Source organism: Sapajus apella, unplaced genomic scaffold, assembly GCF_009761245.1.
Source record: "Sapajus apella isolate SASKATOON/1434 unplaced genomic scaffold, GSC_monkey_1.0 scaffold37, whole genome shotgun sequence".
Taxonomy (NCBI): Eukaryota; Metazoa; Chordata; class Mammalia; order Primates; family Cebidae; genus Sapajus; species Sapajus apella.
This window is the reverse complement of record NW_022436977.1, coordinates 8423868-8450865: the sequence shown is the minus strand read 5'-3', so window position 1 is coordinate 8450865 and position 26998 is coordinate 8423868. Positions and strand designations below refer to the sequence as shown.

Sequence of the window (26998 nt, the reverse complement as noted above, 5' to 3'; positions counted from 1 at the left end):
TTTCTTTATAGTTACTGATAAGTCTTCATATCATTTTCCCATTGCGTAATTTGTCTTTTTTCCTCCGGTGATTTGAAGATTTCTTTCTTTGCGGTTGCAGTTTAGCATTTCGACTATTGATCCATTGGTGAGGTTTGGTTTGCAATTCTCTCCTACTTAGAGACTGCTGAATTCACTGGATCTGCAAGTTTTTTTTTTTCACTGATTTTTAATGATTTGGGGAGATTTTTGCCAGGTTTTTCTCTTACATACTTTTGGTACTCTCATTACATGCATTTAGGCCATTTAATTTTATCTAACAGGTAGCCGAAACCATTAATTTTTTTTCAGTATTTTTTGTGCTTTAATATTGAATAATGTTATATTGATGTGTGTTCAGTTTAACTTACCATTTCTTCTGCTGCTCCAGTCCATTGTTAAGCTAATCCAGTGAAATTTTAATTTCACATATTATAGTTTTCAGTGCTAGAATTTTCTTTTTGTTAATGATTTTCTCTGTTAAGAGACTCCATTTGTTCATTCATTTTTACTATCTTTTTCTTAAAGTGTTTGAATATTTATAATATCTGCTTAAAAATCCTTTTCTAATTCCAGCATCTTTGTCATCTTGTGGTATGTTGACTAATGGTCACGTTTTTATTTCTCCACACATCCAGTAATTTTTAATTTCATATTGGAAAATATAAATGATATGTTATAGAAGTTTTAGCTTTTGTTACTTTTTGCAGTTTTGTTTTTTTCTCTGGTAAGTAGTTACATTATTGGTTGATTACCTTGAGGCATGGTTTTATGCTTTGTTAAGACAGGTCTGTAGAAAGCCTAAATTATTCACCATGCCCTTCTAATTAGTCTCTGCTGGGGTACGCATCTGCAATCTGTGCTCAGTTATTTTAGCCTTCCAGCTGTTGCTTTTAGTTGGGATTCTTGTATTCTTCCTCATGTTTATGTGGAGAGGTTATACAGATTAGAGGGGAAATTAAATATAAATTTTTGGTACTTCCTCAGTCATGGCTTTCTACTCCCTTGTGTTTCTCCTCCATAGTTTCCAGTCACATTGGCATTCTCAAATTCTATTTTCTGGATGCTGCCTTTTCTTCTTCCTCTTCTTCTTCTTTTTTAAAGTAGAGATGAGGTGTTGCTGTTACCCAGGCTGGTCTCGAACTCCTAGACTTCAAGTGATCCTCCTGCCTCCTCTTCCTAAAGTGTTGGGATTACAATGATGAACCACCACGCCCAGCCTATTTTCTGACTTCTTAAGCAGCCTATTTTCTGACTTCTTAAGCAGAGAAGACACGCTTTCTGCTTGTCCAGCCACCACGTGCCGTGTTGACTGGGGAGTGGCTTCATTTAATAAACGATATAGATTTGAATCTTACCCAGAGTCTGGTTTTGTTCTTTGCTTTATAGTTTCAGGTCTTATGTTTAAGTCTTTAATCCATTTTCAGTTGAATTTTTCATAGGGTGTGAGATCAGCATCCAGTTTTATTCTATTGCATGTGGATGTCCAGCTTTCCCATTGCCATTTGTTAGAGACTGTCTTTCCCTATTACGTATTCCTGGCATCCTTGTCAAAGAGGAGTTGACCATATGTGCATGGATTTCTAGGTTCTCTATTCTGTTCCATTGGTCTATAAGTCTGTCTTTATGATATGACTTTGTCTAGACCATAACTCTTTTAATTACTAGAGCTTTATAATAATATTTTGAAATCAGGAAGGTTTAGACATAATTATGAGAGTTCAAAATTTAGAAATCGATTTGGCAATTTTTGCTTACATATGTATACTAATACATATAACAAATATGTATGAATTTTTTAGTCCATTTCATGAGAACAGTTTGCTGATATCAGGGGTGTCAGCTGAATGCCTTCTTGGTGTGGTTGCTTTTGTTCTGTGCCTTGGTCATCAGTTGTGTCTTTATGAAGGCTGCCTGGCAATGTCATGCCCTTCACCAGGAAGACTGGGAGAGTAAACGTTAAGTGGATAAGTAAAAAGCTATAGCTAGGCCAGGCGTGTTGGCAATCCCAGCACTTTGTGAGGCTGAGGCAGGTGGATCACCTGAGGTTAGGAATTCGAGACAGCCTTGGAAACATGGTTACACCCCTTCTCTACTACAAATATAAAAATTAGCTGGGCTTAGTGGCGGGTGCCTGCAATCCTGCTACTTGGGGGACTGAGGCAAGAGAATCGCTTGCACCCAGGAGGTACAGGTTGCAGTGCCATTCTCACAGTTGTGAGGTTTTAGCTTATTGTGATTTTGATTTACACCTTCCTGATATTTATGATGCCTTTTCATTTACCTGTTAGCCATTTGTATGCCTTCTCTGGAGAACTGTCCATTCAAATTTGTTGCCCATTTTTAAATTGGTTTATTTGGGTTTTTATGCTGTTGAATTGTAGGAGTTCCTTATATATGTTGGATGTTAACCCCTTATCAGAGTTATGGTTTGCAAATATTTTCTTCCATTCTGTAGATTGCCTTTTTACTCTGTTGTTTCCTTTGTTATGTGGAAGCTTTATAGTTTAATGTAGTCCCTTGTCTGTTTTTGCTATTTTTATTTTGTCATATCCAAGACATCATTGATAAGACCAGTGTCATGAAGGTGAGGTGGTTAACAGGATCGGGCACAGGCACCACATAACAGAGGTAAATATAAACTGTAGCCCATTGCCCTTTTTTTTTTTTTTTTTTTTTTTTTGGGTAAATAAAGTTTATTTGAACACAGCAACTCCCATTTGTTTGCATTTAGCCTGTGGCTGCTTTTTTGCTCTAGAGTAGTAAGTTTAGTAGTTGGTACAGAAGTGATCGGCCTCCATTCTTCTAAAGTATTTATCATCTGGCCCTTTACTGCAAAAGTTTGCTGACCTCTGCTATAGAGATCTAAGAAATGAGGAATAAGAGTTATATTTTATGACTAGATGCCTTTGATGACCTGAAAGAATTCACTTTTATCCTGTAAACAAATGTTTGCTGAGAACCTGCTGTGTGCCTGGCATTTGGTTTTGCTGATATGATCCAGAAAATGCTAGATAGCAAGAGATTAATTAATGAGTGAGTAAATGGAAAGTAGTGAAGGTGATGAATATAAATTTTTCTTTTGTGAGTATGGAAAGAATTGAGTGGTAGTTTGGTACTATGAGGGAGATTTTTAAATATAGGGAAAATATGAAAGGGAAATTTTTAGAGTTCCTCTGAGAGAGGCAGAGTATCTTGTCATTATAGGAATTAATGATCTAAGACTTGAACCAGGGAGTACATGGGCCTCATTACAGGAAATGAATAGAATTGTTTGTGGAATTAAGTTAATAATAGTAATTGCTCACACAGCTGTTTTTCAATAGCAAATTGTGTTAGGTAATCAGCAAAAATCCACTAAAATGTACTTGATAGTTATGCAGAAACTGCTTTATTGGTACTGACTTATGATCCTAATGGGTACCATAAAAACAAATAAACAAAAAACCTTTGTTTGCACTTTCACATTGGTATAGTTTTGTATATTTTTTGTTTAATGTGTAAGTGCATTTTGTAATGTTTTCATCTTCCTTTTCTAACCACAAAACCCAAATATAATTGTCTTGTTAAAAAAGAGCAGCAACATGAACTTTATGAGCTCACAGAGCAGTGAGTTGTGTTCTCACTGAAAACAGGAGTATCTATTTGATTGCTTCTCTTGTATTCTTTCCCAGACAGAAGGGGGATGTTTTATTGTATGGTTGGATTTATGTCTGCTAATTTGTTTGTTTTCTGTTTATTCCAATTGTATTTTGTTTTAGTGTACCTCCATTCTTTCTTTTGGGGTGAGATTTTCTTAGGACTCTTTTATTAGCTGGCTTTTTTTTTTGCAGTGCCTCTGCTTTTTTGTTTTTTTTTTTGGTAGCTTCTCTAGGGATGTTAACATACATCATTAACTTCTCAGAGGCTGTTTAGAGTTAATATTGTGCCACTTCACATAAAAGGCAGAAATCTTTTGACCTTTTAGGTCTATTTACTGCATTCCTTTATGCTTTTGTTATCGTGTGTTACATCTAAATGCATTCTAACTCTTATGAGAGAAAATTATTTTTTCTTTAAGTTGCTGTATGTGTTTTAAAGACATTAAAGAAAAAATTAGTCTTTTTACTTACTATATATGATACTGTTCCTTAGGATGCAGGTTTTTCCTCCGATAACATTATCCTTCATGCTGGGCCAGGTGCAATCCCAGCACTTTGGGAGGCTGAGACAGGCGGATCACTTGAAGTCAGGAGTTCGAGACCAGCCTGGCCAACATACTGAAACCTCGTCTCTACTAAAAACACAAAAATTAGCGCGGTGTCTTGGTGTGCGCCTGTAATCCCAGCTACTCGGGAGTCTGGGGCAGGAGAATCGCTTGAACCCGGGAGGTGGAGGTTGCAGTGAGCCCAGATTGTGCCACTGCACGCCATTCTGGGCAACAAGAGCAAACATCCGTCTTTAAAAAAAACAAAAACAAAAACGACATAATCCTTTAGCCTGAAGAACTTATTTTAATATTCCTTATTCCAAAGTTATGCTGGCAATGAGTTCTTAATTTTCTTTTATTTGAGAAGGTCTTTATTTCAGCTCCATTCTTGAAGGATATTTTTGCTGAGCATAGAATTCTGGTTGATAATTATTCTCCCACATCCCCCAAACCCAAGCACTTTAAAGATTTTTTTTTCACATTTGCTGGCATTCATGGTTTCTGAAAACAAGTCCTTAGTTACTTGAAATGTTATTACTTTCAATGTAATATGTCACTTTCTGGTCATTTTCAAGGTTTTCTCTTTATTTTTGGGTTGTCAGCAGCTTGACTCTGTTATGCCTATGTATGGTTTTTTTCTTCTTTATACTCTGTGGGGTTCACTGAGTACAATTTTAATCAGTAAATTTGTGTCTCTCACTGCATTTGTGAATTTTTTGGCGTTATTTCTTCTAACACTTTTTCCACCCTATTCTCTCAGTTCTCTCATTATTACCTATATTAGTCTTAAACATCTACTCTCAGGTCCCTGAGGACCTGTTCATTTTCTTTTAATTCTATTTCTCTTTTTTATCAATTAGATAATTTCTAATGATCTGTTATCGGGTTCACTTACTATTACTCCTGTTACCTCCATTTTCTTTTAAGACCATTCAGGAAATTTCTTTTTAAATTTCAAGTGAGTGTGTGTGTAGACAGAGTCTTGCTCTTACTGCCGAGGCTGGAGTGCAATGGTGTGATCTTAGCTCACTATGACCTCTGCCTCTTGGGTTCAAGCAATTCTCCTGCCTCAGCCTCCTGAGTAGCTGGACTTACAGGTGCCCACCACCATGCCTAATTATTGTATTTTTAGTAGAGATGCCATGTCAACATGTTGGTCAGGCCGATGTTGAACTCCTGACCTCAGATGATTCACCCACCTTGGCCTCTCAAAGTGCTGAGATTACAGAAGTGAGCCACTGTGCCTGGCCCATTTTAGCTATTTTTAATTGATTTATTTATTTATGAGACAGGATGACGTTCTGCCACCAAGGCTGGAGTGCAGTGGTGCAATCTCAGCTCACTGCACCCTCGGCCTCCTGGGCTCCAATCAGCCCTCCAGTGTCAGCCTCCCACATAGCTGGGACTGCAGGAGTACACTACCATGCCTGGCTAATTTTTATTTTTTTGTGGAGATGGAGTTTTCCCATGTTGTTCAGGCTGGTCTCAAACTCCTGGGCTCAAGCAGTCCAGCTGCCTTGGCCTCCCTAAGTGCTGGGATTATGGGAATGAGCCACCATACCTGGCTTAATTTTAGGGTTTTTTTTTTTTAATGTTTTCTTTTTCTTCGTGAGATTTTCACTTTTTTTTTTTTTAAATTAAAAGGATATATCTTTTACTTCATTGAGCATAGTTACAGTATCTGCTTTAATGTCCTTGTCTGAAAATTGTATTTTGGGTCATCTTGAGGTTGGCCTCTGTTTATCTTTTCCCTTGAAATTGGGTTACATATTACTGTCAAAGAATTTTGGACATTATGAATGTTATTTGTGGAAATTTTGGCTTATTTCATGTTTTTCTAAAGAGTTTGATTTATTTGTTTTAGTGAGCCATTTGCTTTTAGTTAGACTCATGGTGAAAATTATCTCTTGCCTGAGTTTGGTAGCTGCTCAAATCTCAATTCGATTATTTTATTCTCTGCTGCAAACTGCCTTGTGCCTGGCCTATGAATGGTGTTCTAGGACTCAGCCAAAGATGTGAGCAGAAATAAACAAAAAATTTGGGACCTCTCTTTCTCCCTTTTAGGATTCTACCCTCAACTTTCTGGTGACTGTGGTTTTGCTGTCTCTGTCCTCTTTTCCTTCAGGCCAAAAAGACAATGGAGTTTGTATTGGAATTTTAGTTACTATAGGTTAAGGCTGCTTGCTTGCAGGACAAAGCTTTCAGAATGGGAAACTTACCTGTGCTGGGCCCTGAGAGCTGATAAAAAGAGAAACTCACCAATTTTGTTCTCTACTTCCAAGTTTATGTTTTCATTCAGAATCAGCCTGATTTTGTTTGCTCCCCAGAGCCTTTGTGTAGTTGATAGTAAGCTAGCTAGGTATTTTCTTTCCTCTGCCCTAGGATTTACAGTAACTATTGTAAGAATAATAAGAAATTAATTCAGAGAGGTGGAAGGCAGAACCTCTAGAATATTGCAGACCATTGGGTTTATTAATAATTCTGAATGAGTTAGGAAGCCATTAGTAGATTTTGAGCACAGGATGGACATGATTTGGTTTGTTTTTAAAAGGTTGAAGAAGAGGGATAACATTTAGGAGGCTATTATAGTAATGCACATTAGAGATGATTTGATTGTGTTAGAAATAACATCAAGCTGCCTTTTTTTTTTTTTTAAAAAAACTATGTTTGTAGTGCTCCTATGAAAGAAAATACTGGCATTGGTCTTCAGGTACAGATAGGGCTTTAGTATTTAGAATGGGAGAATACTTGCTTCTCAGGTACATTGGGAGGGCCCTTCCTTCTTTCCAGAAATTTGACAGCTTTTAGGGGAGTAGTTTTAAAGGTAGCCTAAGAGCTTTTGTCAAGGTTGGAATGTCTGTTCAGATAGAACAAATCCTCCAGATACCACCAGATCACTATATAGTTCACATTCGACAATTCCCAACTTGCCCTCTAGGAATGTATTAGTTTAAATTCCTGGCCATCAGGCAGTTTCTGTTTTTCTTAAAGAGACTGTTTTGGCTTTTCCCTTTGGCATTTTTCTCTTCTTTCATCAAATCAGTCACTGGATTTTCCTTTTGTATCTATACAGTGCATTTACATGAGGGTGATATGGCTAGTAACAATAATATACCAAAACCTATGTTTGAAAGTCATTTTCAAAATTAGTCATTTTCTTGAATGAAATTAGCCATGTGTTCATTACCTTATTGTACTGTACTTTGGCACTAAAGACTTTAATGGAACATCTGTACTTGTAAATTTTTGGTCTCAACAATGCCAAACAAAAATTCTGATTGAATTATTAAAGATGACCTGAAAGGGTGATTTCTTCTAATATTTCTACTGGACTTACTTTCTTACATATGTGTTTTTTGGTTTTTAGACTGTTTTATTTGACAATTCACTGCAGAGAACCTAAATTTTTTTGTAAGTTAAAAAAAAACTCAATAATGTTACATACTTTAGATGAGGTAGCATATTTTGACTTTTGTTCAATTTCCTTGCAGTTTTCATATTTTCCCCCCTTTTCGCTTTTCTATGAATGTGTATCATGATAACAAAGCACTTGTTATTATATTCTAATTGATCCTATTTCACAGTTAATTTCTAGGAAATACATTTGTAGATTTCATGGACATCTAAAATGCGAGAAATAAAATAAAAAATCTTGATGTTCGGATTTTAGACGTATATTACTTTACAATTGATTGCAACCTTTGATTCTTATTTAAAGGAATATCCTTCCTCTACAAATAGAATTGAATAAAGAAACTATTGAAGATAGACACATGTATAGCTTTGGTTATCTGATGTAGCTATCTGTAATCAGAATTCTTTGATGAAATCATGTATTGGATCCCCCTACAGCAGGTGGCAATCCTGCAAAGTGTATTATGTTTTCCTTATTTATGACAGTACTGAGATTTGATATTTTTGGAGTACATTTTACTTTCTAGAATAAAAATCTGATTTCAGTGCTGCTAAAGGGAGAGTGCACATGTGCACCAGAGGTTGAGGGGAGAAAAAGAGAGAAATGTGTATGTAATTTCCCTGTGCCCTTGCTCCCAACTATATGTGTGTCTCTTTCCCACAGGGATAGGTTGTCATTTATGATACCCTGGCAGTATGGCCAGATTGAATTGCTTTTCTTACTGCTTTTGCTGCAGGAATATCTTAACCATTTCTCTCATTCTTCTATGCTGTGTCCCTGTTTCTAACTTTCATTCTTTCTTGGGTCATCAGACTCACCACTACTACCTGAAATATTTTCCCATTTCCTTTCCTATCTCTCAATTTACCCTCCTCTTAGTTGAAGGTGGCAGAGTCTTTAGTCATAGATCTGGTAGTGGCAAGTGGGAAGAGAAGGAACTGGTGTTCATGTTAATAGCTTTGCTTTTGAATCTTCCCTTTTACTTTCAGGCAGGTCTTGTGTAAGTCTCACCAAACACTCAGACCTCTGCAGTGTTAACCATCTTTGCTTACAGGGCCCGTATGGGGAGTGAGTGGAGGGAAACACAACAGGTACCTAGGGCATAGAAAAGCATCTCCTCCCACCAAAAAAAAAGTCTATTTCTAGTTTTTGCTAGTGGATCAAAACCTAGAGATGCCTATAGGACTCTGATAGCTTGATGAAAGGGAAGAGGTACCAGAGAGGCTATGAGACAGGTTTTTGATTGACACTAGAAAGAAAATACTGTTAGTCAAATCCTAAATTGGAAGTAGAGCATAAGAGGGTAGTCTAAATCTGTGTTCTTCCTAGAAAAGGGAGTAATGCCATATGTTGGACTTCGCTAAGTTTACCTGGTCCTCTAAGAGTCTTATTCTTTGAAACTGTGGAAATGTTAATTTTACCTTTTATTCTTGCTTTAGGGTCCCAGGCTTTTAGGAAACTTCCTGTTTATGTAGCAATTTATGATTGCTCTTAGTTACTTTTCTTGTTAAATGTTTTTACAAAAGAAGGAGGCAGATTGCTTTTGTTAAATTCACAAACTGTTGTTTTTAGATATGAGGTCTAGAATTTAATGTTCCTTACTGGAAAATACTAAGTCAAAATAACATGCTTTTAAAAATGGAGCACATGGAATTAGAATATATTACATTTTATTTAATTGGTTCCATTCAGAAAAGCAGATGCTGAGAGATTCTCTGTATAAAAGATTAACAAGGAAAAGGATAATGTAAGTCTTTCTGTTATTGATTACCGCTTTTAATCCTGTTGAATAGAAATAGAAAAATATTAATTTATTAGAAAGTCAAATAAGATTCAAAGTGTTTCCATCATTAATTATTGCTGAACTTTCTCTTATATCTATCATTTTAGCTTATGAATCAAGGAACTAGCTTCTCTGAAACTGTTGAATTGGCATGCATATACTAGAAATGGGAATGATAAAAATAATATGAGAATGATAATTCAGGTATATCTTAACAGAAAAATGTTACCTCTCATCACTGTATTGCAACCGTGGTGTATTTTCTTCTCAATAAGTATTTTTTTCAGATTTTGGTCAATTTGTATAATATTTGCATTAAGTTTATCTTCTGTGTGTAATTTCCTTTTTCTGCTTACCTTGGTCTTATGGCTGAAGCTTTGGAAAGTTTATTATTCCTGTCATATTTCTGCGTTTGTACAACCATTGTCTTTAGCAGAAAGGAGTCATTGATGCTAAAAGATGACTCTTGCCTTTGTCAGTGCCAGCCACGACCTTTTACTCAGAGTCTGGATATGTTAACAATAAAACTACAGAGCTTTGAGTTTAAAACCTAGCCAGATTCTTGTTATTCTGTAGCATTCTTTGATCCCCTTATCATGTCCAATGTCAGTGGTATATATACCACTCTTTAGCTAGTGACTCCATCATGTAATTAATTACCATTTTATTTAATTATTCTATGCCTTTCTTTATAGAAGGAAGTAGAGTCACTTGATGAAAATTGAATATGTAGTTTCACATAATTTTGTGTCTCTCTTAAATTTTGCTTCAGATGTTCTCTGTAACGGACACCATCTTTCCTCTCTGTATATGTTTTTACAAATATATTTAAAATTTGCACAAAGCTGGGTATAGTGGTTCACACCTGTGATCCCAGCATTTTAGGAGGCCAAGGTGGTAGGATTGCCGGAGGCCAGGGGTTCCAGACCAGCCTAGGCAACATAGTGGAAGACTCGGTCTCTACAAAATTAAATAATAGTAATAATAATAATAATTAGCTGAGCATTGTGGCATGTTCCTTTAGTCCCAGCTACTGAGGAAGCTGAGGCAGGAGGATCACCTGAGCCCAAGAGTTTGTGGTGTCATTGAGCTGTGATCGTCCCATTGTACTGCAGCCTGGGTGACAGAACAAGAACCCTGCCTCCAAATGAAATAAAAATTAAAATACACATAAACCTTATATTTATTAATCATTTGATATAAGAAGATACAAAGTCATAAAAAGACTAAGTTATGGTTTGATTATTTTTGTTAGGACAATATTCATCAAAATAACTCCATTATATGTTCAATAAAAGTAAAAAATACAGCTTTTCATACAGTTATTAGCAGTTCCATGTTTTAGTGGATTTTGTAGATTTATAATCGCCTTTTTCTTGGATTGAGTCTGAGAGGAATACTAGCTGCTCTTCTACAGTGTTGGTTGCAAAGAAGATGCTTGGAAAATAGCTCACTGGTATCTAATGTTACTGGAGAGATGGTCACAGTGCTTTTTACATGACATTCCCCAGACTCATCTATATCTCTTAAATTTGGAACTTTAATACAGGCTCCACAAGAATGAACAAAACACTGTTCACATAATCCCTGTGTTTTCAAAGCTTCTGGTTCACTTGAAATATCTTTCCTATTAACTCTTTTTTAAAAGTGATTAAAATATTCATTAATCACTTGATACAGGAAGTACAGATTCATAGAAAGAATAAGGTCCTAATAACTAAGTTAGTAATTAGTACATTCTACTTTGGAAACTGACCCCTCCCCTTTCCCTGCTTTTTGTTACCCATCCTTTCAATTTGGCCATTCTGTCACTATAAAAGAGCCTTGGTAATCTTTGCAAATTAGTGGAGAATTTGTGGCAATTAATTTATTACATGTCACATTCTCACCTAAATTACAGAGAAATTACAGTGGGACTTCGAAGAATATTTTGAAAGAAAGGTAATTTCTGAACTTAGCAGAATGTTATCATTGTGATATCTAGGCTGTTCTCATGAAAGAATGAAAGAAGTCACCTATTTCTGTGTTGATGGATTTCATTATAGAATGAAACTCAAAAGGGGTTAGAGAAGTGTACCCTCCTAGCAGTCAAGGATGAAAAAGACTGGCATCTTAAAAACAGAAGAGGTAGAAATGGTTTGACTGAGAGATCTCCAAGTCTTCCAGCTTTTTCTGAAGACTGATTGGGAGGTGAAAATGATGGAACCTAAGGATCAGAAGATGTATTAAGGATGCACAATGAATTGTTTTTGTTTTTTTGGTTATGGTAACTAATTATTTCTCACTGTGAATTTTCTTTGTCACCCTCATGAGAGTAGAACTGCTTATTTGAAATCAAATTGTGTGTAATTTTAGAAGAGAAGTGCTGCCCACAAAATTACTAGGGCAAGTTGTCATGTCATTTTGATTTTATATGACTAATGTTGATTTGATATGGTTGACAGGTATATTTAGTTTTATATCTTCAGTTATGAATATATGATCACTGATCAGAAAGAAACCAATTTTATTAAATTGAATGGTTGTTTGTCTTGCTTCATTTTCTAAGGCTTAACTATGAAAACTGAATTATTCATGTTTTCATATAGGCAGTACTAAACCAGAGAAAGTTTCGGGGTTTCTCTGCTCCTAGAAGTAGCAGTGCAGGGCGTGGGGCAGGATGGAGAGACTATGCCCCATTCTAAAGTCTGCAAAGAAATATTTTCCTTCTGAAATTCTACAATTTATATAGGATATTGCATGAAGACTGATGGAGCAGTGATGAAGATACTTTGAAGTAATATATTTTACAGGTTTCTGAGGCAAGGATTGATACTTAGCTGTTCCTCAAAAATACAAATACCACTTGCTGAATTGTACTTTGCTGTCCTGTACCGAAAAGAATCCACAAAAGCATATTTTTAGATATATCTTTGATTCTCTTCTTTTTTTTAGGTATGGATGAACGAGGAGGTACAACATCTTGGGGAACAAGTGGTCAACCAAGTCCTTCCTATGATTCATCTAGAGTAAGTTTGCTGCTCAACCCTTGATTAAAACTGTAATTTGGCAGACTAAGTAATTTCTTTCATATGTGCTCTGTTTCTTATGAGAAATGAAGATTAATTTGTTTTCATGGAAGTATAGTAGAATATTAATTTTATGATAGACTTAACTCTTTTTATAAACTCTCAAACTTTGGAGATTTATTTTATTTCCTACAGTTAAATTTTCTTGGTGTTATTTGTGCACCTGGACTGTCTACAGTACTCTTTACTAAAGAGCTTGGAATGCCTAAGTGCTCTCCAAATGCATTTAGACATTTCTCTTTATGTGTTGTTTATTTGCTTTGTGAGATGACAGTGGCTTTCAGCGTACCAACATCTAGCCTTTTTCCCCTGTCCTTGTTCCAACAGTCTTCAGCCCTTTGCATCAGGAATAACAGCCCTGCCTCTTCGAAGCATATCAAAACAGACATAACTGGTGACACTCCTTGGTTGACAATTAAGAGAAAATAGGACAAACTAACTTTGTACACACTGAGATCCCAAGGTTAAAGCCTTTTCCAGCAAAAAAAAAAAAAAAAAAAAAAAAAAATTAACAAAACTTTATAAAATTAGATCAGGAGATGGAAAATTAGATCAAAGAATTGGAATAAAATTAAATACTGGTCCCAGACTCCCGGTAAACTGATGAGGTTAAGAGAGACTTTTCCAGGCCTGGTGCAGTGGCTCATGCCTGTATCCCAGCATTTGGGGAGGTCAAGGTGACTGGATCGCTTGAAGTCAGAAGTTTGAGAACAGCCTAGCCAACATGGTGAAACCCAGTCTCTACTAAAAATAGAAAAATTAGCCAAGGTGGGTAGGCGCCTGTAGTCCCAGCTACTCGGGAGGCTGAGGCAAGAAAATTGATTGAACCCGAGTGGTGGAGGTTGCAGTGAGCAGAAATCATGCCTGTGGACTCAAGCCCAGGCCACAGATTAAGGCTTCCTCTCAAAAAGAAAAAAAAAGGAGAGAGAGACTTTTCCAAAAGGCCATACTTTGAATGAATAAATTTCTCATTTCTCTGAAAGACAAGCATAAAATTTAGAGGTAGTTAACCTTAGAAGTAAATTGCCTTAATGTGAAGAAAACTGAATTTGAGATGGAAACACATAGTCTCAGTATGAATTATACAAGTTTGCATTGAAAAATGCTGGCAAGGCATGGTGGCATATGCTTTCATGCCTGTAATCCCAGCACTTTGGGAGGCCTAGGCGGGTAGATCATGAGGTTAAGCGTTGGAGACCATCCTGTCCAACGTGGTGAAATCTCGTCTGTATTAAAAGTAGAGAAATTAGCTGGGCATGATGGTGCATGCCTGTAGTCCTAGCTACTCGGGAGACTGAGGCAGGAGAATTGCTTGAACTGGGGTGGCAGAGGTTGAAGTGAGCTGAGATCGCTCCACTGCATTCTAGCCTGGTGACAGTGAAACTGTATCATCTCAAAAGAAAAATGCTGAGTTACAATACCTTTTTGTTATGTTGTTGAGACTGACTGTAGCTTCTTTGCTTGTGCTGGAGTGTAATGGCGTGATTTTGGCTCACTGCAACCTCTGCCTCCTGGGTTCAAACAATTCTTCTGCCTCAGCCTCCCTAGTAACTGGGGTTACAGGCATGTGCCATATGCCCGGCTAATTTTTGTATTTTCTTTTTAGTAGAGACAGGGTTTCACCCTGTTGGCCAGGCTGGTCTTGAACTCCTGACCTCAAGTGATCCACCCGCTTCAGCCTCCCAAAGTGCTGGGATTATAGGCGTAAGCCACCGTGCCTGGCCAAAATACCTTTCGAAATACGGGGTTTTACTGTTGTATTTGGCTATAGCCTATGTTTAATTTATTTTAAATCCTTTGGAAAGAACTGGGATAGTCATATGGAATCCAAAAAGATATATAAAAAGGCTGGTAAAGTTGGGTTTTTGTGTTTTCTCTTTGGGAATCAGAGATTGAGAAAGCTACATTGTAGTATAAAGAGTCCGGTGCTGAGTACGTCAGTACTTGGGTTTTACTATCGACTCTGTTGTGAACCAGCCATTTAATCTTGGACACATTATTTTTGTCTCCAGGCTACTTAAACTGGGAGGCTACTTAATTAAACTGGTTCATGACCAAATTTCCCTCCACTCTTAAAAGCTTCTGATTCTTTGAATTATATTATGAATATGTGAGGTAGGATCCAGTTTAGATTTTGAAGGTAGGAGTTTTATGTACTGGGAAACTTACAATACTATTTATTAATTAATATTAGATTATTTTTTCCAGAGGCTTGAGTTACTTTGTAATAACCTGTTATTTCTTAGAATGCATTAAATGGTGCCTGAGTGCCTTATATTTATCTCTTTTCAAGCCCCCGCCCCACTGGCCTTTGAGTGCTGCATAGGATTTTAGAAGAAAAAACATATTAATGTATCCAAATACTTATGTAATGTATGATCTTGAAATTACGTTTACCTTCAGAGATGGAATCCAAAGCAAATCTTGCTTGTCTTTTTGCTATTTATAGGTCAAATATGAAATGCTGTATTTTACTCTTTATTTATTTTTAGCATATATTATGTACAGTAAGCAGTTAAATTGATTATATAATAAACTAATTTTCATAGAACTGTAGAACCATGTATGTATTTCTACCTGTCAATTGAGAGATCAGATAGAGAGGATTTAATACTAGCCTTCTTTATTTTTGTTCCCATTGAAATCCACTCTTCCACTAATTTTTCTTCTTCTATCCTAGTTATTGTCTAACTCTAAAAGGTTTGGTGAGATAGTTAAAAGGTTTTTGGTGTTGTCTTCAAACAAAAATTTGGATCCAATTTAGTTATTATTCCCCTTAATTTTTCTTGCCAAGGAGAACTTTATGGTTTTCTTTGAAGCCTCCCTCAGTACTACTTTATAGGAAAATTATCAGCTTTGGGGATTTCATCTTTTAACACCATTCACCATCTTGATCATTTTTTTCATAATCATAAGCATAAATGGGTATAACTGTGTTAATAAGAATATCAACTAAAGTACTTCATTCTCCTATTTCAGTATTACTGAATTTCTTAAATTCCTATTTAAGCACATTGAGGTTCTTAAATTCACAAATAAATATGGATGCTGGCTAAAGACTAGTTTTGACTTTAGTTAAAAATGTGTCAGCTTAAACTTTGAAGAAATTACAGATGCTTCTGTACAAATCATGTAAATGAAATTTATTTAGACTTTATTATATTGTATAAATATTACATTTCCACCAGCAAATTGCATTATTTAAAAATAATTTGATTTTCAGTAACATCATTAAATCGATATTTTTTTATTTTACTTTTTATAAAATTTGAAAATGCTTAGTAGGTTAAAAAAAAGAGGGGGTATTAGAAACTGCAGAATGATTTATTTATTGGAGATACAAAATACATGCTTTAAACTTACATGCATTGAACTATCTGAACTGCCATTCCATATCCCCCTCCTATTCTCGAGCAAAACTGTAAGGGAGAGATAGTAAGTTCTTAATAATATGAAACCATATTTGGAAGATCAACCCTATTAATATTATATAACTATATGTTACTGTATGAAAGTAGTTACACAAAATCATGTTGATTGAACTTACTTTTTATTTAATAGTTTTTCAAGGAAAATTTTTCCTATGTATACTATTTGCCTTATAGGGTCCTGACTTAAATTGTAAGATACCATTTTACTGTAGCCTTGATGCATACATGAGCTCCACCTGAGTCATGAAGTTAAGTGGTCACAAACTTTTCATCTTTGTTAGGCTTATACCCATTCTTTCAGAATTAGGGAAAGTCACTCTAGCACAGCCCCAGTCTGTGTGTCTGCCCCTGCTTTTACCAAATCCATCAGAAAAGTAGCCTCACAGTGTAGAGGTGGTTAAGTCTCTAGTTATCAGAAACCCCTACAGCAGACCATTCAGTGAAGAGGTTTTGCTAGGTAGACATAAAAATAGACATTGTACCTAAGAGTGGTTATAGAAGAAATGGTAGGCATGGTCAGCTTTCTTAGAAAATGTGGATTTCGCATTTGCTATGTGCGTCTCAGCATCTTTGAGACACGCAGAGGGAACAAACATTTGTGTGTTGTAAGCTGCAGACGTCGCTACTTTTGTTAGAGTCCTGGTTTCTGCACTCTTCATCTGCTGCCCACCTGTGCAAAGAGAACACACACACACATGAACATATAGATAGAATCATGTTGCAGATAGCTCTTCCAGTTTCAGAAATTTGTGAATGTGGTGATCAAGGTGACGCACCAGAGACTGAAAGGAGCAATTAAAATCTCAGGTAGTTTAGATGGGGGCAAGAGATCTAATTAATGAGTTTGTTCCCTCCCTCCCTTGTTTTTTATTCTTTATTACATGGAAATGTTGGTTCTACCAGGCATAAAGGGCAGAGAATATCGTGGTTGTTCTTGTTCACTAAAGTGTTAATGACTTATTCTAGTTGCAGATTTTTTTTTTCTCTTTAGAAGGCTGTGCTTAAGAGCACAGACTGTGAAATCATACTGCTTGAGTATGAATCATACCTCTGCCACTTAATACCTGTGTGATTCTGGACAAATTATTAAAATTTAGTGTACTTCAGTTTACTCATTTGTGAAATGGGGATAATGATAACTTTCATGAGGTTGTTGAGGATTAAATGAGGCAATATGTGAAAATTGCATAGATCAATGTCTGATATGTGGTGAGTGCTATATTAGTGTTGGCTTTAAACCTATGTATCTCAAAATTCATCTACTAGATCTATATTTAACCGTTACACAAATTTAAATGCACGGATAGATTTGTAAATATACTGTATTCTAAATGTAATAAATAAGAATTATTTACCGACTCAGTCATGCTTAATCTACTTTTATTTCTTTTAAATATATGAAGGACATAAATAAAATCAATTTGTCTTCTACTTTAACTGTTCATTTCTTTCTTGAGATGGGGAAAGCAATAGTCTCTTCCTGCCAAACTTGGATATAAAAGTTTTCAGTCTCTCTAGTACAACACCTTATACATAATGGGTTCTCTATACGTGTTTGCCAGATATAATGAAATTGGGGAACAGTCATTAGATTTACTAGATTAATTGGGCAGGGAGGTTGAGGAAGGAAAGAATCAAAGTTGATTTAAGATGAAGCTTGAAGTAGGTGGTGGTGGTATTAATGCTATTAAAGTGACTTGGAAACTTGTACTGTGGAAAAGTTACTTTACTTCTATGTATCTTAGTTTTCTGATCACTAAAATTATAATTTTACATACATTTTATAGGGGTTTGGTGAAGATGAAATGTAATAGGTATAGAGTATTTCGTTTATATAAATGAAAGCTGCTATTGCCATTATTTATAATAATTTCAAGTACATTTTCATGGTTATATTTCTTGATGTACAAATTCTGTTTCTAGAAGGTTGTGTAGTTATTTGAGTTTGTGGAAATTGCAAGAGGCCATGTCATCTTGATTTCTCTGCCTTTTTAACAGTGTTAGCCAACCTAAGCCAATCTCTAGAGTAAAATATTTAAGTACCATTGAGGTTTAATAACTGTTGCAGGGCTCTCAGGAGAGAGAAGAGTATATAGATACTCTTTTCTAAGATACAGAGTTGGTCATTCATTAATTTAAAATACAGACGAGTTTATTAGTAGGAAACCGCTGATAGAAATTACATTCATAGGCACCGTGGGTGATCAAGAATTGGCATTTTAATTATGAGCATTTTTCAGCCTATATATAATCTATTATAGTAGTTGTTTTGTAAAAAGAAGCAACATTATATTGAGTAGAGTTTGGGGGCTTTTTAAAAAAATAAATTGTTAAATTTCCACCATGGTTTTCTCTTCTCTCTGTACTATGGCTTGCAGAATGAAACAGTCACTTATCTTTTTGCTATTTCTTTCCTCTGTTTTATAGTATCATAAAATTTTCAAAACTGAAAGATGCATTGGCTATTTATGTTCTTTCTCTTTATTTCATACATGAGGAAACTGAAGTGCAGCGTTGGAGATTTGGCCGGGTGTAGATTTGTGCTGTATGTAGAGATTTGAGTAGGCTCTATGACTAGCAAATGACAGCCTCTGGTATGACAGAGCTAAGATATTCTGAATCTTATGTTAGTGCTTTTTAAACCCTTTACTTTAGTACTACACAACTCAAAGAAGAACTTTACATTTTCTGCCCTATACTGAAGGAATGGGAGAAGAGAGAGGAGAAAGGTGAAAAGAGAAGAGGATCTGCAGCTGATAAAAGAGGGACATGACATGATACGACAGTTTACCTAACAAGTATAGTATATTGTAAGATAGAATAGCATAGCATTTAAGAGTATGAACATTAAAGCTGTCTTGGGTTCTAGTTCTGCCACTTCTAGCTTCTCACTTTGTGGCTCTGGGCAAGATCCATCCCTCCCTCCCTCCCTCCTTCTCTCCCTCCCTCCTTCTCTCCCTTCCTTATTTGACAGAGTTTTGCTCTTGTTGCCCAGGCTGGCGGGCAGTGGTGCCATCTCTGCTCACCACGGCCTCTGCCTCCTAGGTTCAAGCGATTCTCCTGCCTCAGCCTCCCGAGTAGCTGGGACTGCAGGATGCTCCACCATGCCTGCTAATTTTTTCTATTTTTAGTAGAGACAGCGTTTCTCCATGTTGGTCATGATGGTCTCGAACTCCCAACCTCAGGTCATCCAACCACCTCAGCCTCCCAAAGTGCTGGGATTACAGGTGTGAGCCACCCCACCCTGCCAAGTTACTTCTTTTTACCTTAATCTACCTTCTTTTTTTCTTTTGGATTAAAAAGGGGTGGGTACTAATAATTACCTCACTAACGTTTTGGGGTTATACTTGTTAGTGCAAAGGGGAAAACCAGTTGTGTGGTGATGATTTAGCTTTAAAATACTTGATTTAGCTGCTGCATATGACTCAGCACAAGATGATTTCAGAGTTTTTTTAAATTAACGGATAATAATAGGTATGTTCTGAGGCTTTTTGTTTTAGTACGTGCTATGACTTCTGATACCTTTAGCAATAAAGGGCTATGAGGAGTCAGTTTATTTAAAAAGCACCAGCAGTGGTCGTTTCACAGACCAGTTGTGAAAAATACACACGGACAGCAGCCTTATAGACCGAGCTAGGTTGAAAATGAAAATATGTGGGCATAAGGATTTAAGTATTTCTCCGGTCTTCAAAAGTTCATAGACAAAGCCCTAGATTGGGGACTTGGGATAAGGGAAACAAAAATAAATAAAAACTCAATGAAAGTAAACATACAGCTTTCAGATTCTATGGAAGCTAAAGTCAGCCTATAATATTATCTAGAAGAGATTAATGACATTTCCTCTCGCAAATCCTGGACCATTCTTGCCAGATATAGCTAAAGGGAACTTTAATTTTATTTAGTGCTCTCTCCATTCCTAACAGGTATTCATTATTTGTTCGTTATTGTGGAAGAGCTTGACTAAGAACCTCTCTGTAGCTTGGAGATAGTGAGTAACAAATAGGCTAATAGAGCCTTGGTTTCTCTTATGTGCTGTCTATACAAAAAACACAGAGATCACTCTGACCTCAGCAGGGTACTGGCTGGAGGTTTAGAAAGAACTGGAGGGTAGTTCATTTACATTTGACAGCAGATGCCTTAAGAGTCTATCTGTGGGCAGAGGCAACCTGTAGTTTTCTTCTTCCAGTAGAGCCCAGTGGCATAAGTATAGTTTACCTGCTTTTAAGTAGATGGGACTTAACATGGTCCTCCAGTTTTAAGATGCTGAGATTTGTAAATGCATTCAGTTTCTTAAATGTTAAAGATGAATAAATGTATATCTTAGAGTTCAGGAAATATGCTTAGACATATCAGTCATATTTGCCTAAAGAGTTACTTTTTATGCTGGGTGTGACGGATCACACTTGTAATCCCAACACGTTGGGAGGCCAAAATGGGAGGATTGCTTGAGCCCAAGAGTTGGAGACCAGCGTGGGCAACAAAGTGAGACCACCTCTCTACAAAAATAGGAAAAAAATTAGCCAGGCCTGGTGGCATGCATCTGTGGTCCCAGCTAGTCAGGAGGCTGAAGTGGGAGGACTGCTTAAACCCAGGGGTTGAGACTAGTGAGAAAAAAAAAAGTTACTGGTTCACACCTGTAATTCTAGTACTTTGGAAAGCTGAGGCAGACGGATCACTTCAGTCCAGGAGTTTGGCACCAGCCTGTGAAACATGGCAAAACCACTACAAAAAAAATTTTTTTTTACCCAGGTATGATGGTGTTGACTGTAGTCCCAGTTACTCAGGAGGCTGAGGCAGGAGAATCTCGAGCCTGGGAGGCAGAGGTTGCAGTGATCTGAGATTGCACCACTACACTCTCGCCTGGGTGGCAGAGTGAAATCCCATTAAAACAAAACAAAACAAAACAAACCTTTTCTAATTCTTTTAAGACAGCAGTGGAGAAACTATAATTAGGCAGTAAATAACTAATTACCAAAATAATTTTATTGGTTATCGTGGGATTCCAGAGGAGGGAGCGATTACTTTGGATGGTCAAGAAAGACTTAATAGACTGTTACAGGACAGATAGCGTTTGAATAGGGCTGGGAGAAAGCCTCGAAATGTGGATTGATGGAAACAGTACAGTGGTCTCACCACAGAATTCAGTAGACAGTAAATCAGCTTACTTTGTAGCTAAATAGTATGAGATAAGGCATAAATAGTATGTGATAAGGCAGGTAACATTTCTGTTGGAAAAAATGTTACCTATTCTTTGGGAGCCAATTAAAAATAGATTTTATACACAAAAAGCTTTATAAATATTAACTTATTGTGATATGAAGAATGAATCCAAGGTGAAAGAGCGACAGAAAATAGAATGATCTGGAAAGGTAGTATATAGACCCATTCGTAATGAAATAAGACTTGGATTAGGATAAGGAGCCAGGTTGCAAAGTTATGTAAGAAATTTCACAAAGGGCGAAACAGAAAACTGATACAACTAGCTGACTGGGAAAAATACAAAATCATGTAGACTCACTTCACCCACAAAATGATAACTCCTGAATTAAACTTCATGTGTTTTATTTAGGCTTTGTCAAGTTAGCTATGGTTGTATTAAACCAGATTGTTTGATTTTGATAAATAGTTTTCCTTATATTAATACATGGGAAAATCGAGTTGTATGAATAAAGAAATGTAAAATAGCTTTTATTCAGTTGTTGCATTTGTCATTGATGGGTAATAAGAGTTAGTGTTACTTTTTCTTCTGCAGTGTAGGTATTTTGTCAAAACTGTGTATTTGCTATTGTTTTTATTTTTGAAGGGGAAAAAGGTATAAATTTTATAGCTACTAGGAGTTCAAATACAGTAATTAGAAAGGACACACAAATTTTGAAATAGTATTTTATGCCTCTTGATCTCAGGTACAATACACGAGATGAAGCAGTTAAATAGCAAAGCAAGACAGAAGGGACAGAGAATTAAAGTAAGTGTTTTCTATATATTGCATCTATGTTCCCATTAATCTCTGTTTTGTTATGTAACTGCTCCTTCTGAATGTTCTGAATGTGAAGAAAGGTATGAGTAAGAAAAGGGGTGTGTTTTAAAATTAGGTTTAAATAAAGCCGTAAGAGTAAAATGTTTTTACTCTTAGTTCTATTTCAAACAGCACCTGCCTGTAAATAATAACCTAAATGTTTTTGGATAAGAAAAAATTGGGTTGTGATGATGTAAGTGCCTTTAAATCTTTTGCCAGCAGATAAGTGAAAGAAAGCACATACTGATCACATTGCCCATGTTTCCATTTTAAACCAATTAAAGCTTCTATTTTTTTCAGACAAGCCTTTCTTCCTGGGAACAACACTTACTGAGATGCTTTGCTGTACATGTTTTTAGAAAGAACCTTCATGTCAATTTCTCACTTTGCTGTAATTAGTAGGCCCATGAAATAACATCTTGATCAGGACTGATCTAATCTTTATAGTTCTCTTTTTTAATCATCTAATTGTTGAGATTTTAAAGTTTACAAGTAAAAATCAAAGCATAGTGATATTTGACTTTTTATGTCCCTTTTTGTAGTTGTTGAGATCTTACTTTCTTGACAACCTGTTTAATATTTTTTTTCCCTAAGTTTGGAGATTGCTTATTTGTGGAAATAAAAAGTAGGGTAAATTCTGACTGAACACTTTTTTGGACCCACTTAGGTTTTTAAATTAATAAGAATGAAATCATAACCAGCGTTTGTCACAGTTTAGCTTACAGACTTTTACATGTTACCTGTGTTGATCTTCACACCAGCTCACCAAGAAAGCCATTTTTAAAATCCTCTCCATTTTAGAGGTGAGGGAATTGAAGCTCAGAAAAGGTAGATAACTTACCAGATATTAAATACTTAGGACTTTACCCAGGCTGACTCTAAATTACTGTTCCTTTCTACTATGTTGTGTTTGCCAGATTATAAAAGAGACCCCCAAAACAGTTGTTTCTACTTGTATAAGACTTTAAGGACAGAGTCTCTAGAAGGTTTAAGATATTAATACTGTCATCTTACTTCTTATAAAAACGTTACTTACATTTTACACATTTTAAAAAATGAGCCATAGGATGAATCAGACAGGTTTGCTGCTAGTTTTCACCATTCTATTTTACGTTGGACAAGAGAGTTAATTTCTGAGCCTCGGATTTCTCATCTGCAAAGAGACTTTTCTCATAGGAAGTAGGCAAGAATTAATAGAGGAAGTTTTATACAGTATTTAGCTCATATAGAAATCTACACATTGTTCTTCTTTTTACATGCTCATGAGGAGTTTCATGCCCATTTTGATTTAAAAAAAAAAAAAACTATGTTAGAAATTTTTCAAATCTTGTATGGTCCTTGGAGAGGCAGCTGTTTTGAATTCCCAGAGTATATCCTGAAAAGATTGATGGACTGTTAGGATTTTTAAATTCCCAACAAGACGTTTTTCTGTTCATTTTGAGACAGGATCTTCCTCTGTTGCCCAGGCTGGAATGCAGTGGCACAGTAATGGCCTACTGCAGCCTTGACCACCCAGACTCAAGTGCCTCTCCCACCTTAGTCTCCTGAGTAGCTGGGATTACAGAGGTGTACCACTACACTTGAAAGTTCACCGTATTACAGATCTTGGGATTTAGAGATTACTAGGAAAAAGAAATGGGGCAACCCACATTCTTACGAATGTAAATTTATACAAATCTACATTCTTATAACAGATTGTAGATTAATACATTCTAGGAAAGGAAGAGGATTCAATTCCTCAAATCTGTTTAAAAGAATATGTATCTCACAGTGCATTTAAGAGACTTAATTAGTGTATGTAGGTCAAAGGATTGGTCTTACCAATAATTGTTAGTTTTTTGTGTCATGTATTTTTGTTGTCATATACTCAACCACTTATTCTGAGAACAAGCTTGAAATATTTCCCTTCAACATACTGAACTGATGCTTAAACCTTCTTATAAAATGAAGTAATTATTTAAATGTCATTTTATACCGTAATCAGTTTGTTGCTTTGTGCGTGGAGCAGAGCATATTCTGGTGTTTAGGACTGGAAGTTGTTTTGTGATTAAGCAATTACGTGCCAGCTGTCCTGAACCAAATAATCGTCTCCATTTTGGTAATACTGTTGCATCTCATTGAGCTGACTTTCCTGAGTTTTTGCTGTATACATATTACTCTTGATTTTCCACTGATTTTTGCCTTACTTCCTTAGATCACTTCTCCTTAGTATCTTTCTTCCCTGCTTTGAGTTTTGTAGTCTCTGGGCTTCTGTATGTACATCTGTGTGTTGTTAACATGGAAATGTTTTCTTTTTCCAGCTGCTTTCCTTCATGTATCTTTTTACTGAGGTACTACTATTTTCTTGTCACTGAAATTAGTTGGACAAAACAAAAATCATCAGTTAATATTTTATAAACAAAAGGAGTCCTCATTCTTATGGGAAAAACAGAGATTATTATACTGTAAAATGATAAAAGCTATGATAAGGATGGCCTAGGGGAGTGAAAAAGTCCGGGAGTGAAAAAGTCCAGAAATAGAAGGAATATTTGCGTACGAAACCTCCAGGGCTTATTGTATACCACGTGAAAATGATAATCTGCTTTGTAATAAAAGGGACAGAGAATTTAAGCCTGAGACTTCTTTCATTAGACTAATGAACTTGGTCAAATGGGCCATTTTTCTGGATATGACATGAGGTATCTTTTTTTTCTTCTTTGAGACAGTGTCTTGCTCTGTTGCCCATGGTGGAGTATAGTGACACGATCATGGCCTACTGCAGCCTTGACCACCTGGGCTCCAGTGATCCTCCACCTGTCTCCCAAGTAGCCGCAGCTGTAGGCCTGTATCATCATGTCTGGCTATTTTTTGTAGAGACAGAGTCTCACTTTTGTTGCCCAGGCTCTTACAAAACTCCAGAGCTCAAGTGATCCTCCTGCCTTGGCCTCCCAAAGTGCTGAGATTATAGCCATGAACCACTGCATTCGTCTGGGCATCAGATTTCTAATATGTAAAACAAAAATTTTGAGTAAGATCATAGTTTCTCAAACTCTGCTTAATAGGATATTAACAAGCAGTGTTCAAATACAGAGCTTCGTGGTCCAAAACATTTATGTATTATTGAATTAAAATTAAATAGGCTTTTTTGTTATTAGATTTCTCAGTTTTTAATAGGTTATAGTAAATTATTAATCTTTAAGAAAGGAATAGAATAAACGTCTTCCCACATTTTTTTTTCCATTATAGAATTCCCTCCATAGCACTTAAGGAATTTAGTTTGCTAGTAGCAGTCTCAAGAAATAGTAAGTTAGGAACTGTAAACCTTTAAGTCTTAACTTAGATCTGTGATCCATTGTGAGTTTGTTTCTGTTCAAGATGAGAAATCAGAGTCAATTGTTAATTTTTTTTTAATAAGGCTATCCAGTTTGCCACCACCAATTGTTGAAAAGATTTTTCTTTTCTCCCATTGAGTTGACTTGTTATCTCTGTTAAAACTCTCTTTACCATGTATATGAGAATCAGTATCTGGGCTCTATATGCTGTTTTAATGATTTTATCTTGACACCAGTAACATAACTGTCTTGATTTCTGTACCTTTAAAATAAATCTTGGTGTCAGGTCATATAAGTCTTCCACCTTGTTACTGTGTTTCAAAATTGTTTGAACTATTCTGTGTTCTTTGCATATACATTGAAAATTTTAAAACCAGTATGTCAATTTCTATGAAGCTATGTGGGTTTGCATTGAGTCTGTAGATCAGTTGAGGGGAGAGCTTAACATTGTGGAGGCTTTTGATTCATATATATGATATATCTCCATATTTAAGTCTACACACACACACACACACACACACACACACACACACACACACGGTTTTTTTCTTCTCTTTTTTGGCAAAGTTTTGCTCTAGTGCCCAGGCTGGAATGCAGTTGGTATTTTTAGATAGCTTTTAGTGAACAACTTCTATTTACTTTAATAACTAAATATTTCATAATTTTTGATGGACTATAAGTATTTTTAATTGTAATTTTTGCTTCATTTCTAATATATAACACAGTTGACTTTTGTATATTGACCATGTGTCCTGAAACCTTACTAAACTAACTAGTTGTGGTAGCTTTTTTGTACATTCTGGAGGATTCTGTTTGAACAATGTGTTGTCTGCCAATTATGAGAATTTACCTTTTCCTTTCTAATACGGATTTTTTTCCTTGTGGAATTGGCTATAATTTCAAGTATGATGTTGAATAGATGTGGTTAACAGTGGACTTGGTTCTTGATGTTAGGAATGAGCAGTATTTTACCATTAAGCATGATGATTGCTATAAGTTTTATTGATGTGATTTATTAGATTGAGAAAGCTCCTTTGTAAATCTGATTCATTGAGAGTAAGAAAAATTGATGTTGAGTTCTATAAAAGGTTTTTTTCTGCATCTGTTGAAATGGTCAGATGATTTTTCCTTTTTAGTGTGTTACTATAGGAATTGTATTGATTAATTTTTTAAAAAATACTAAAGCATTCTTTCATTCCTGGGATAACTAGTACGGGGTTATTATGTATTGGCATTTTTTTAATTGTCTGATTTAATTTGCTAAAATATTAAGAATTTTTACATCCAGGTAATATTGATCTGTATGTATGTATGTATGTATTTATTTATTTTGAGTTGGAGTCAGTCTGGAGTGCAGTGGCACAGTCTCTGCTCACTGTAACCTCCGCCTCTCAGGTTCAAATGAATCTCCTCTCAGCCTTCTGAGTAGTTGTATTTTTGCAGGCACCTGCCACTATGACTGCCTAATTTGTATATTTTTAGTACAGACAGGGTTTTACCACTTTGGCCAGGCTCGTCTCGAACTCCTGACCTCAAGTGACCTGCCTGCCTCAGCCTCCCAAAGTGCTGGAGTTGCAGATATGATCTACCATGCTCAGCAGATCTATAGGTTTTTTTTTTTTTTTTTAAACTTTCGGCCGGGCGCGGTGGCTCAAGCCTGTAATCCCAGCACTTTGGGAGGCCGAGGCGGGTGGATCACGAGGTCAAGAGATCGAGACCATCCTGGTCAACATGGTGAAACCCCGTCTCTACTAAAAATACAAAAAA

General features: G+C 36.1%; 1 protein-coding gene across 8 annotated transcripts in view; it reads left to right on the top strand.

Annotated features, from left to right (window-relative positions):
* TCF12 (transcription factor 12) overlaps positions 1 to 26998 on the top strand; it is a 370182-nt gene that overhangs the window by 124764 nt on the left and 218420 nt on the right. For 5 of the 8 annotated variants that reach the window (XM_032297781.1, XM_032297780.1, XM_032297779.1 and 2 more), the window contains exon 4: positions 12340 to 12413. In XM_032297781.1, the coding sequence (XP_032153672.1) occupies positions 12340 to 12413 (74 nt within the window). Of the gene's footprint in view, positions 1 to 10632; positions 11672 to 12339; positions 12414 to 21807; positions 21870 to 26998 lie in introns of those variants that run through there. The other 3 variants (XM_032297784.1, XM_032297782.1, XM_032297783.1) reach the window with 3 other exon arrangements.